Genomic DNA, 14,249 nt, shown 5'->3' on the forward strand with positions numbered 1-14,249 from the left:
GAATTGGCAATATAAAGAGATTGACAATCTACAGCTAAAAGCTGGAATGATTCCTGAGAAGTAGTTGAGGCAACTTCAAAACAAAGAGATAAAAATAAGTGGGAGTAATTTAGTGGTGTAATCTAATCAATTAGATTGCTGTTAATCATTCAAGATTTACCTTGATAATTTAGTACAATTAATTTCTTTAATATCGTTGGTGTTCACCTAGGAAAGAAATTTGCGCTAAAGAATTTTATAAGGATAGCATTGTTGGAAAATGAAATGAGAATAATTTACCATTTGTCACCTTTACAGGCATATGAAAAGCATGAAAGTATGTCACAGCCTCAGAAGAAGAGAAGCTCAGTTGCGTTGAGAGAGTGTATAGACTTATTTACAACGATGGAAACCTTGGGGGAGCATGATCTTTGGTTAGTACACAATGCAGCTGATTTCCCCCCTTTTTAAAATTTGGATGTTTTCCCACTGTCTTTGTACTTGAGTGCTGTGATCTTGCTGCTATTAGAATGGAGTGGCTCAGATCTGAGTTGAAGTGCAGCTTGTAATCAGCTGAGGGAACAAGAATTTGTAGCTTGGCAGAAGGACGATTTCATATAATTACAGCCGAGTCTCTTTAGCCAATCGGTGTATGGACTGTCAACAAGACTATCATTTTATATCAAGCTGTCATGTGGATGCAACTTTACAGTATTGAGTTTTGCTGCATGAATACACCTTAGGGAAGGTTTGTTGTTATTACCTTTAAAAAAATGAAAGTCAGTTTTAATTACCTGATCTTATTATATTCGCCTTTTGCTGTTTTCATTTTTCTATTCTTCAAGGTTAGATGTATGGGTGCAAGGGAATGGTATAATTCCCATCCCTGCCAGCAAATGCCCTACATCCTCTGTGGTATAGATTGTGTGAGAAGTTTATTCTGTTTCGACCCATCACGTCTCAACCTCAGTCTCTTAAAAAGCATCCGCTCCTACATCATTGTGACTTTTGTTTAATTTGCTACTCACCCAGTAGTCCTCGACCAAGGTTGCCAATTAGGAACTTGATCAAGACTGCTGAAACTTCATGTAAGAAAGGAGTTTAACAACCAGTAGACAAAAAGACTTCCACCCCATCAGGCTGTGTTCAATTGGACTCCCGGACCCAGAGATGAAAAGCCAGTGTGCCGATTGTTTTCTTGTGTTTTAATTTTAAACACCTGTTTTCTGAGTCTTTAAATATTTTTTATTTGTTAAAAAAGCAACTGTCCTTCTAAATAGTACAAATGGAAACTTTCAAAAGTAACATTTTAGCAGCATTTCACATATTCAGCTTTAGCACAACCATTTTGGAAATATACAGATGCCATTGTAAATACAGTACTTTGATAAACATTTTCTTATAAAATGCAGTTCTGAAATTAGAGGATTCATTGGAAACTGTTTTCTTCTGATTCAAAGTGTTGGAAGTTAAAACCTGATTTTGATTGGCATTTGAGATGGCTAATTTTTTGATAAGCAGGTGGGCTTGAGTAAACTGAAAGAAAACTGTTAGCAATGTATTTTTTAGTGTTTATTTCATACAGACATGAATTGTTGACAGCCTGCTATGATATCTTGATCATAGACAGCAATTTTATCAAGCCACTCAAGGTATCTGTTGTGGAAATACTAATACACGTTTCAGGGCAGTGAGATTCTAGACTGTTTTTGAATGTTAGGTCTATAAATTTTGAGTATGATTGGTGGATTCCCTGCTTGCAACAGTCATTTCATCATCATTTGCAAGTTTGTTCTCTACAGCTACCAGTGAGAAATGCTCTACAGTGTGCCTGAGATAGTTAATACTCAAAGGATTTCATTTCCACAACTATTAATGTGTGGAATTATTGAAAGCTGGTGTTGTTCACCTCAAACAGGTTTCGTTACTTATTCAGGTTATTGAATTTTCAATGGAAATTGTTTTTGTCTCCCCAAGGGGTGGAAATTCTAAATGTCCAACTTTCCATTATGTGGGTATGCCGGCGTTGGACTGGCGTAAACACAGTAAAAAGTCTGACAACACCAGGTTTTAGTCCAACCTATTTATTTGATAATATACTCGCAAGCTTTCGGGTTAGCCCCTTCGTCAGGTGAATGGAGAGTTCTGGCCTCAGACAGAGCATATAAAGCACAGACAGTTTAGAGATTACTGATTAGAATCATTAGAATCTCTAAACTGTCTGTGCTTTATATGCTCTGTCTGAGGCCAGAACTCTCCATTCACCTGACGAAGGGGCTAACCCGAAAGCTTGCGAGTATATTATCAAATAAATAGGTTGGACTAAAACCTGGTGTTGTCAGACTTTTTACTGTGTTTACAACTTTCCATTGCCAGTCAGAGATTGTCAAAAATCAAAATGTATTCTCATTGGAAATAAATGGGCATATATAGTTTCCCAAGAAAAAATCCTTTATGTATTAGTTTTAAAAAACCCTTCTTCACAAAAGTAAATCAAATATGTAAATTAATGTAGCCTTGGTTGGAGAAAATTGAAGTCAGCCGCCTGTCTGCACTTCAATAGGTAAATATAGGATTGAAATTAATGGTATCAAAAAATCTACTGTTTGGCAGAAGAGGAGTTTGGGGTGGGGGGGCGGGGAGGGGGAGGGGGGGGGGGTGGAAAAAAATTTTACCATATTGAAGTAATCAAACCACAAGCCAGCTCTTACAATGGATTGGCTAGCCCAAGCATCAGGCATTGTGTATCCTGGTTAGTGCTGAGTTAACTAGTTGCAATCAGGACAGTATTAAGAGGAACAATGAGCAGGTCCATGCATAAACAAGGTAAAATTGCTCTGCATTTATTTTCCAGATCACTACCCAGTGATTCTTGGTAGAAGGGCATCTATGAAGATTTTGGGTGATTACTGGATTGGGCTGGGATGCACTGTCTCTGAGGATCAAATAGAAACCTGATAAACATATACAGCTAGAATTTTTACTTTGTGCAATAATTGAATTAAACCAGCAAGGAGGCAGCATCATCAGGAACTGAGTACTAAAGGAGGAACAAAATGGGCAGAAGGAGGCATAAACATTGATAAATTTAATGTCTAGTAATCCATTTCTATTTAAAATTAAATGCATCTTTCAGAAAATGAAACATTAATATCTTACTGCTACTTGTCTCCACAGGTATTGTCCTACCTGTAAAAAGCACCAGCAGGCCACGAAGAAGTTTGACTTATGGTCACTACCAAAGATTCTCGTGGTACATCTGAAACGTTTCTCATATAATAGATATTGGAGAGATAAACTTGATACTTTGGTGGAGTTTCCTATAAGGTGAGACATTCACTTTCTTTAACCGTGTATTAGAGCATTTATTTTAAATTATTGCGTTTTTACCACACAAATAATTAAAATTGCTGTTCTGAAAACCTGGACCCTGTTCTCCACACAATATGCAGAGGACTATCAGGTTGTGGGTTCTCACTTATTCTTAACAACTGTTTGCTTCCTGGTCTATTAATATGAAATGGTATTAAATTAGAAATGATTGACAGAAAGAAAGTGATTTTTGGCAAGCCTTCTATTTAATGGAATAATCTCATTAAAAGCAAATGCTTCAGGGCTGCTGCTAGAAATTTAGCTGATCTCTCTGCAGCAGCAAAATGTTTTTTTATAGCCATTGTTTTAACCTTGAGCGGGCCACCAGTGCAGTTCAACATTTCCTGACCTGTGCATGCACCAGTTCATTGGGCGTTGCAAAAAGTCTCGCAGGAACAGAACAGACTGCATTACATTTACAACCTCTTGGTGTAGTTTTGCTAAATAAATACTATCTAAAACTTGAATATTAAATTGAAAAGGACAGATAATCCCAGTTAGTCTGGATCAGTATTTTGTAACACATTGCAATGCAATTAAATTTGATCAGTGAAAAGGGAGGAAAAAATTGCATTTTCCATATCAACCCTGTAATTTCTTCACTTCTAACCTGTTCTGTGTTCCCTGCTGCCTTGGCATCTGTGCCTTCAGCTGTCTAAGCACCAAGTTCTGGAATTCTTTCACGTAAATCCCTCCATTTCATCGTTTTTTTATTAATTCTCCGTAAAATCCGTCTAATCTACTTTTGATGTCACCTAATATCTCCTTTTGACTCAACATTCATTTTTGTCTGATTAGCTGTGTGAAGTGATGAGGTACTTTTTTTAAAGTTATCCATGCTATATACCTGAAAAAACGTTATTCAAATTATTCCTGCATAGTTACTATTTGCAAAAATCGAAATGTAAAGTTAGGATCTTGTCTTCAGTTTAATCTTGTACCTCTTGTAATGTTTATTGATTGAACCCTAATACATGTTCAGTAGGTTAAATGCTGTGCCTTCAAAGGATCAGAAAAATAAACTTCACGGTAAAGATGAAGGTTCCTCTATTCAAATTCATTGTCCATTTCTTTTTGAATGGAGAAAATCAGGGCTATGGTTTTGAGAAAGCCCATTCAGTTTATAGTTATGCCAATTGTTTTGACATTCAAAAGACAATTCCACTGTTTGCTATGGTCTTGAACCTTCAAGGTCACATAGGAAGCCTCTCGAGTTGTGCTGGTCTCAACATTCTAGAAATAATTCTCGGTGCTTCCTGGGGATGGATAGTTACCACCTTTGTGTGGCGGTTCCTGAGACATGGTGAGCAACAGTACTGTGCTGTTTGATTAAACCAGAGCAAGTGAAGTAGTTTGAGGGCTCTGCTCCACCAATTTCCAAATGAGATTCACTGTTGTCTTGATCTTAACTTGGGTGTTCTGGAGGTGTTGCTGGTAGGTCAATGTACGGTCAGGAGTAACACCAAGATATTTTGGTGTTGGGTTGTGGATGAGTTATCGGCCACAGAACTGGATGTGAAGTTCTTCCCTGGCCTTCGAGTTCATGTGAAGGCTGAAACAACAGTCTTGGGACTGTTGATCGAAATCTTCATTTTCTACAGCAGGCTTCCAGAAAACGTAGCTCTTCAGTGAGTTAATACACTGATGTTCAGCTTGAAAAGCCAGGGGGAGGCAATGGCACACTGGTATTGTTGGTGGACTACTAATCCAGAGACCCAGGGTGCAATGTGGGAGAGAAGTCATTTGAGTGTATATATGTTGAAGAGGGCAGGTGCAAGGTCTAATCCCTGTGCGATTCCATAGTTGGTTATGTGTGGAAGGCTGATTTTATATTTGAATTGTGCACACATGTCAGTTGCTGATCATGGAGTTAATTAGTTGTAGAGTTTTCACACTTTTTTCATATTGGAGAGTTTCAACAGCTCACCAACCAATGGAAATGATCTTTCCCTATTCACAAGACACGGTATTTTCATGCAAGTGTAATGTTACCTCTTTGCACTTGTTTTCCCTCCTTGTTTGTGAACCCAAAAGGATGTTGGCCTTTTTGATATTTTAACGTACTTGCACTTTTAAGGAATTATATATTTCAACCCCTAGGTCTCTGTTTATTTGCATGCTTGAGCACTGTGTATAATCTCATTCTTCCCAAAATGCATGGCCCATACTTTGCAATATTGTGTGTATTATTTGCCTGTTTATTCTGCTAGCATTCCTGTCTTTCTGAAGTTACACTTCCAGTTGCTTACTATTCTTGTATCATCACAATTTTTGATGTTCAAATCCAAATCATTTACATGTTTATACAGCATTAACTGAGGACAGAATGTATGACTTGGAACTGAATTAGTTCTGAGAGTCCTGATCTAATTATTTAATGTTCTCTAATCCCTCTTAATCACAGTGTTACACAGTCTTGAATCCCCTTGTGAAATGTCAGGGGAAATTGATTAAGATAATTAACAAACACCTTCTTCACACAAGCCTTAATGTATTGTGAATTTCGGTTGTGCTTTTGTGTCGATGTTTGCTGTTGGAGATTGTTGTCATCCTTCTCATTCTGTTTTCCTATGTCATCTGTAGTTGAGCACACTAGTCAATGGCACCGTGGTATCCTATTTTTGGAAAGCTTCTGAAACAGGTTGTTTGCTTGCTTTGATTTTTTTAAGGTGGTCTAATTCCAATTTACAGATGTGTGTCTGTGTAAATTTTGATTCAGTTTAAGCAAAGCACCCATGGCTTCCTCTTATTTTGCAGGCTTCCCTCCTGTCATCCTCTACCAAAAACCCTGCTCCCCCTGGTGGTAGTGTTACTTTACAGGCTTACCACCTCAGGCCTTGTACTAGCCCCCCCATTACCTTTTGCAGTTTCCCTATTCTTCTGCACCCCTCACCATTTCCTTGGTTACTTTCCTCATAATAATGTGTCTTTGTAATGACTTAGCCAGTGATACATTTTTGAAGTATAGGACTGCTTAGAATGATATGATCTCATTACACTATGTAAATTAATAATATTAACAGTTTAGTAACTGATCATAAGCTAAAAGACTTTAAGTCAAAGCCCGTCTCCCTTGAATTTATTACATCCCCAGTATCCTCTAATTCCTTTGTTTGTCTACACATTGTTCTTAAGATTTGTTGATTCATTGTCTCTGGTACCCCATTATTTTATGGCTTTGGTCTTCTGACCACTTCATCCCTTTTAATTATTTGGTATGCCTGTTCATCCATTACTTTGTAAATTTGCTGCTGTGCCAACACTCAAATTAACATTATTAATTTGTTGATGAATAACTCTTCATTTTTGGTGTCCTCTCTCTAAATCACCTGATTTCCATGGTATCTTATTACTCTCTCGCTACATTGGGTCACTGTAGTATTTGTTCCTTTCACTGGATTAAGGTTGAATTTTCCTACTGTGGATATAGTGTTGTTCATAATGTATATAAACAACACTCTGAGAAAATGTAGCTGATCTGATTGGCCAGTTTGCGGATGATACGAAGATTGCTGGGGTTGTGGATAGTAATGAAGTTTGTCAGAGAATACAGCAGGATGTAGGCTGGAAAACTGGGTGGAGAAATGGCAGATGGAATTTAATCTGGACAAAATATGAGGTGATACATTTTGGTAGATCTAATTCAGGTGGGCACTACAAAATAAATGGCAGGAGCATAGACAGTCACACACCCTGAGAGTACAGGTCCATAGATCCTTAAAAGTGGAAAAGTTGGTGAAGAAAGCATATAACATGCTTGCCTTCATCAGATGGGACATCGAGTACAAAATTTGGCAAATTATGTTAGTTATATAAATTGTTGGTTAGGCCATATTTGGAATATTGTGTCCAATTCTGGTTGCCACACTACCAGAAGGACATGGAGGCTTTGGAGGGAGTACAGAAAAGGTTCACCGGGATGTTGCCTGGTATGGAGTGTATTAGCTATGAGGAGAGATTGAATAAACTGGGATTGTTCTGCCTGGAAAGGTGGAGGCTGAGGGGTGGATTGTCATTAAATCCTTCGGGAACTTAGAAATAAAATTTCAAGATTGTACGAGTTTTGATTTGGCTTGCATTGTCATGTTGTTTCAAAGTTCTCACTGCTGGTCTGTTATCCTGTTTGCTAACTTCCCTGCCTATTTAATTTTTGCCAGATCCCTTACCACATTGAAGTAAAATGTGGCTGTTCTGGAATGAGTAAATAGTTAGCTTGCTTCAAGGTCTTTATTCTGCAAAAGGGAGTTGGTAATGTAATATAGTTGTAGCAATTGCATGGGTCCAGTGTTATGCTTTGGTGAGACTTCATTACTGCATTTTCAATATTCTCTGAAACATTATTGTTGAATAGTTTTTCTTTTATTGGGTTTGTAGGGATCTGAATATGTCTGAGTTTGTCTACAATCCCAAAGCTGGCCCTTGCATCTATGATCTTGTTGCAGTAACTAACCACTATGGAGGGATGGGCGGAGGCCATTGTAAGTAACATGTCTTTACATTTATTTCCTGAAAACTTAAGGACATTAACACCTTTGTAGATATAAAAGTATAACTTGCTGTGTCTTTTTTACCAACAGATACTGCATATGCTAAAAATAAAATTGATGGGCAATGGTATTACTTTGATGACAGTAGTGTATCAGGAGCGTCAGAAGATCAGATTGTAGTAAGTTATACTAACTATAGTACAGAAAGTATTATGGTTTGTTTGGGAATTTTTCATTCAATAAATTAATAAAATTGAGTATTTGCTTGTGTAAAATAGTCATGTCCAGCTCCACAATGAGGGGACAAACCAACTAGGCAGATGTGAAGAGTTTGCGTTTTGCAAATGGGATTATCATATACTTTTGACATTTCTTTCCTAAACTCCTGTATGTTAATATATATTTCCCCATGTTCAGCATACCAATCAGTGCCTTAGTCCTCCTCCTCCTCCTGACCAGAATCTGTAAATGCTTCATTCTCACTGCATGGATGACGCAGGCAAGGTCACATTTATTGTCCATCACGAGCTGATGTATTACAAACAATATAACTTCACTTTGTCACTGATGCCAGTGTGTTCTGCAAAACAGCTCCATGAATGGTGCTATCTGCAGCAAAGTGACAATTTCACTTCAAAGGGTGTCACTGCTAAGAATAAGCAGGACCAAATTGAAGTCCGAGCTTTTTGCTGATCTCGTTTGGTGAACGTTCAAGTCTTTGTTTTTATTTTACTTTTAATATTTTTAGCATAATTTCTTGTTCCCATCAGCCCAACTTCTGCGTCCCAACCATATCATCCAGACGGCCCCAGTAAAAGTCACTGATATATTGGCATTTGTCATTGCGTTAAATTGGTCTTTGTTTTGAACAACCATTCTATGCTCCTCTACACCAGCCGTCCGTTGTCAGTCAGCCTTTGGTCACTGTCTGTTAATAATTCAATTTCACCAGGTGCCTGCATGGCTTCACTCCCATTGAAGCACAGTCATCTCAAGGTTCCACGCTGTACTTTCCCATACCTCTCATACACATAAGTACAGAGTCAGCTTCCGAGCGTATGTTCCTTGCAAAATATGTAGGAAGTGCAATGCACTAATATTCAAAGGGTAGCACCCGAGTTCAAAACAATAGCTCTCAACATTGAACTTCCACCCAATCATCTGAATGAAAGATGTTTCACTCAAAAGGAAAAGTCTGATATTGAGCACGTTTTTAGCATTAATAAAGCAGCATTCACAGGTCCAGGATTTTAAAAAATGCAATGTAAGAGGGAGGTTTATTTTTCTCCACTGCTCCCAAGTTTCTCTTTTGAAAGTACTTTTCTTTTTATTTTCTGGTGTTCTGTTCCAATTCTGCCAACTCTTTGGGATTTCATCCATTCAATCATTTTTCTGTCTCAATATTTGACTGCTGTGGCTCAGTCAGAATGTTGTGGGTTCTAGTCCCATTCTCAGGCTTAAACGCAAAATCAAAGTGACGTTGCACTGTCGGAGGTGCTGTCAAGCCAGAAATAATATGCCTCTTGGATAGATATGAAGGGTCCTGTGGTATCAATATTTATCCATCAGTCAACTCTGCCACATTTCCTTCATTACTAAAGTACTTGGCTGTGAAATAGTTTGGGATATCCTGTGATTGTACACGATGCTATATGAATGCAAGTCTTTCTTTTTAGGAAGGCTGTCATACCTGAGCACGATCCTTTCTTTGCCTGAAATTTCTGCCAAGGATCACTGGGCAGTAATCAAACACCAACAAGTCCAAGGGCACAGAAGCACACCTGTCTCTGCTAAGATTGCACCGTCTGAAACACCAAAGGAAATACTTTTAGTTTAGATATTTGTTCTGCACAGTGGCTTCTGAGTATGATTTTTGTGAGCTTATATAGTTCAGCTTGCAGAATGTTGTTGGAAATGTATATAAAGAACTGCACAATTTTTTGTTTGGCAGGTTCATATTTCTTTAGGTAGAAATGGAGTGAATTATGGTTTTTCTATCAAATGAGGTGAGACAGACAAAGTTAGGCAATGTAGCAGAGGTAGAAGCATTCTTAGTATATGGTCTCTCTAAAATGTATTGAGCAAAAGTCGGTTTTGATCTTGTATTTCAATCCCCTTGCAGTAAAGGCCAGTATACTATTTATCTTCCTGATTGTTTCCTGTTTCCTACATGCTAACCTCGAGTACACCCAAATCTGTTTGAACATCAGTATACAGCGGTTTCACACTTTTTTCTGTTCATACTACCAAAGTGAGTAACTGAATACTTGCCCACATTATCCCTCTTCTGCCACCTTGCTGCCCACTCTATAATCATGCATGACTTGAGTCAAGTCAATAAATGGGTTAGGGAGGGACCTTGAGGAAGAAGCATCCAATGCAATATCGTTTCATGATGTTGGATTGCCTCACCCTCTAAACATGACACTAACTGTGATTTCTACTTTTCCTAGACAAAAGCAGCATACGTTCTTTTCTACCAACGTAGAGACCCAAATGGCCATTGTAACAGTTCATCTGCTTCCTTGAGTACTCCTGCTGAAGAGAATGGTGAGAATAGAAAACATGAAGACGACAAAATGGATACCAACTGAGATGAAAGTGCATGATTTGCCAACAAGAAATTAGATCAACTGTTTTTGGACTATGCTGCTCTCTATCATCAGCACCAGCTGCCTTCAGGGTAGGGGACAAAAGCCCTCTTGATAACAGCAACTTTTTTTAAAAACAAAATTGGTCAGATATGGATGACTGGGTGAACAAAAATAATAGTTGCTTAACCTTTGTTCAGTCATGCTCTGTTTCAGAATCTACTGATTTCTGATGACAATTAATGAATGTCACTGTACTGTAAAATAAACTGCTTTGGAAATTTTTAAGTGAGGTTTTTTTTCTCATCAGCTATTTGAGATCAGGGTTTTTTGGTTTGGTTTAGTTTTGAAAAGGGTTGCAGTTTCCAGTCCGTTCCTTCCCAGATTAATTTTCTGCCCAATTTGGATTTTTAAGTTATGTCACAAACTTGTATTGCTTGTATTGTTTCCTCTTGGTATAATGGTATTTCTTTGCATGAATGACACCTTGCATCTTAACCTGGAAATCTTGCATTATAAATTTGTAGCAGAGCACTGGTTTATTTGTGGTTTGGCTACTGTGACTTGGATAATAAAATTTGTAATATTATATTGTATTATAGACAGCACAGGAACAGAGGTTTCCAGTCCCCAGGTGAGATACTGATCCAAACCAGCATAAGTTTGCTGGTATGTATTGTAATGTAAATTTTGCATCAGTTTCTTCTAGTCTTTTTGCCCAAACTGGCACTTTGTAAGTGGCTGGTTTTAATACATATCTCTACATAAATAAAGACTGCTGATTGAGCTATGACTTGTCTGCCACGTGGGCTCACTGTGTAACTCTAGTGGAAGCAATTTCGTATTTTTCAAACGCCAGGTTTTGATCAAAATGAATTAGAGCCGTTATAGTAATTACATTATTTGATTTCCTTTCAGTTTCCAACTTAAAAGAAATGGAAAGCAGATAGAAAATAATGTAATAAACTGCTACCCCTTCAAGCAAGAACTTGTAAAGAAAACATTGGTTTTACAGTCATTTGTGACATCTATCACACTATATTGAAAAATTACTCCATTTTCCTGAAGTTCACCAAGTCTCTACTGCCCTCTGCCTACAAATTTATTGTATATTAAAATTACTACTAAAATTCAATTTCAAAAAGCACTTAAAACACTTGACAGCCATTGTCTCTGGCAAAATTATGAATGTCAGCAGAAAATGCTGTAATTACTTTTTGCACCCATTGTCTTTGGCCTTTTGTACACTTTAGTGCACTTGGGTGAACCGCATTTATTCTGATCTGTCAATGCTAGTAACAGTGTAACCTCTAGACACTGAGAAATAGCCTCTTCCTTCACTCAGAAGCACTTCCATACCATCAGGTTTGCAGCTGAAACATTCCTGGAATGTGACAGCTGATTTTCACCCTCCCTCAGCCAGTCCAGATCTGTTTGTCCATTTCATAAAGACCATAAGACATTGGAGCAGAATTGAGTCCATTGAGTCTGCTTCGCCATTCAATCGTGGCTGATATTTTTCTCATGCTCATTCTCCTGCCTTCTCCCCATAACACTCTGATCCCCTTATTAATCAAGAACCTCTCTGTCTCTGTCTTAAAGATACTCCTCAATGACCTGGCCTTCACAGCCTTCTGCAGCAGAGTTCCACAGATTCGCCACTCTCTGGCTGAAGAAATTCCTTCTCATCTGTTTTAAAAGGGTCATCCCTTAAGCCTGAGGTGAACAAAATCAACATTGACTCCATTCAAACCTATCAGTCACTGGAATTAAACAGCAGTGCCTTGCTGCCCTTCCTCCTAAACACATCAGTTCTTACGCCATTCTTCCTTTGCTTAGTTATGTCTCTTGGTGTGCAAAAATCACAGATATTGACTAATATTTATAAAATGTAGAGATCTATCCAGTTCCCTGCTGAGTGTAGAAAACAGTATTTTAGATGAAATTTGTGATTTTGTTCTTTGTTTATAACATGGAACTGTCACTATTTCTTTCTCTTTCCCCTCACCCCTTCATCATGCTGTTTAATCCTGTGGGGGTAGCAGGGGAAAATAATCTTGGACAGATATAGATCTGTCATCAACAATCTCAACATTTCGGGAGAAGAGAATCAGGTCCCAATAGGACAACTGAGCATGCAGCAAAACTAGAGCTTTTACCCACCCTTTGAGCAGTGAATAACGTGTGTAATATTTGCAGTTGGATCTGCAGATCAAGTTTGAGACAGCATTGCTCTAAACAATGAACAGTTGGCTCCTTGCTGAACACTGATCTTAAAGTTACTGGAAAATCCACCACTTCATATTGAGTATTATAATTGTCCTGAAATAAACCAGCATAGGGAAGGGCATGAAATACTTGTATTTGAATAATATTCTGAGTGAGGTTTTACCTTTCTAGATGGCTGTATTGGAATTAACACAAGATAATTCTCCAGGCCCCTTGTTTTCTGCCAGCTACAATTGCCCAATGTCACAGCAGATGAGATACTAACAATGCTAAAATCCTTTCCTGAAGATGCTGCCATTTGAACTGTTCCCAAATTGTTTCCATGATGAAATGAAGTTCACATAAATAGATGATAAGATGCTGGTCTTTTTAAGGGCAATTAGGCATGGGCAATAAATGCAGGCCTAGCCTGTGAACAAATCAGGAGCATCAGATTATTTGCATCCTTGTGCTATACTGTGATGTATTGGGTGTTCTGCATTATTTTGCAGCATTAGCATTCTTGTAAAACACTGCGCTACAAAGTCTATTTTAAATTCAGTATTTTGACCAATGAAACATTTCAAATGGAACATAAATTGTAGATTGGGTCCATTATAAATGTGTACGTTTGTATAAGAAACTTGGTGCTACCTGGTTTTAAGGTCAAGTAACCAATATTTAAAGTTGATGCATCACTTCAGGAATCGAAACAGACAGCCATGATTTGTTGATTATACCTTTTCTACTGCCACCAATCACCCCCAAAAATCTCCACAAAAATCCTACAGTGCAGGAGGCCATTCAGCCCATCAAGTCTGCACTGACCACAATCCCACTCGCTTTATTTCCATAACCCCACAAATTTACCCTGCTATAATCCCCTGTTACTGGGATCAATTTGGCATAGCCAATCAATCTTACCTGCAATTTTTGGACTATGGGAGGAAACCAGAGCACTTGGAGGAAACCCACGCAGACATGGAGAAAATGTATAAACTCCACACAGACACTGACTTGAGATTGGAATTGAACCTGAGTCCTGCTGCTGTGAGGCAGCAGTGCTAACCACTGATACCCTGATAAAGGTTAAACATGGCAGAGGGAAATCCAGCAGTGATGAAATAATTCCATTAGGATGCTTTCCTGACCAAGATTCTCGTGAGGCTTTCAAACGTATGCTAAACTATGAAAGTGCTTTCATAACATTGGCACCTAACTGACTAAAGGATGTCAAATGTTAAGGTCACAAGCTATGGGGGCAGCCTAGTGCTTGGTAGACCACAGGCTCATCCAATTAAAATTTCAGTCTCTAGAAGCACACTTTTTGATCCATAAGGTGAAACCCCAATGGACACGGATTGGCCCGGTGACAAGGAATAATTCACTGAAACGACATGATGCTAGGAAGTTTGTGGAACAAAAAGACGTTAGCGTATTTGACAATAGACCTCTGAAGACAGAAGAACATGTTAGTAGGGTGGTGAAAAAAGCAAAAGGGACATTTGCCTTTGTCAGCTGAGGCAGGGAAGTTATAGAGTTGTATAGAACATTAGTGAGGCCATACAAGAGTACTAACAGTAGTTCTGTTTGTCATATTATAGGAAGGATG

The 14,249-nt window shown here is 38.3% G+C and overlaps 1 protein-coding gene across 4 annotated transcripts in view; it reads left to right on the top strand.

Moving 5' to 3' along the window:
* The window catches only part of usp4 (ubiquitin specific peptidase 4), a 77,194-nt gene extending 65,972 nt beyond the window's left edge, over positions 1–11,222 (top strand). For all 4 annotated transcript variants that reach the window (XM_080218853.1, XM_080218860.1, XM_080218879.1 and 1 more), the window contains 5 exons: positions 298–413; positions 3,157–3,306; positions 7,726–7,829; positions 7,929–8,017; positions 10,292–11,222. In XM_080218853.1, coding sequence (XP_080074979.1) covers positions 298–413; positions 3,157–3,306; positions 7,726–7,829; positions 7,929–8,017; positions 10,292–10,432 — 600 coding nt within the window. In that variant the 3' untranslated portion in view covers positions 10,433–11,222. The remainder of the gene's footprint in view (positions 1–297; positions 414–3,156; positions 3,307–7,725; positions 7,830–7,928; positions 8,018–10,291) is intronic.
* The last annotated feature ends 3,027 nt before the right edge of the window (positions 11,223–14,249 follow it).

The sequence above is a fragment of the Carcharhinus amblyrhynchos genome, chromosome 3 (genome assembly GCF_965287045.1).
Source record: "Carcharhinus amblyrhynchos chromosome 3, sCarAmb.v2.hapA, whole genome shotgun sequence".
Lineage (NCBI taxonomy): Eukaryota > Metazoa > Chordata > Chondrichthyes > Carcharhiniformes > Carcharhinidae > Carcharhinus > Carcharhinus amblyrhynchos.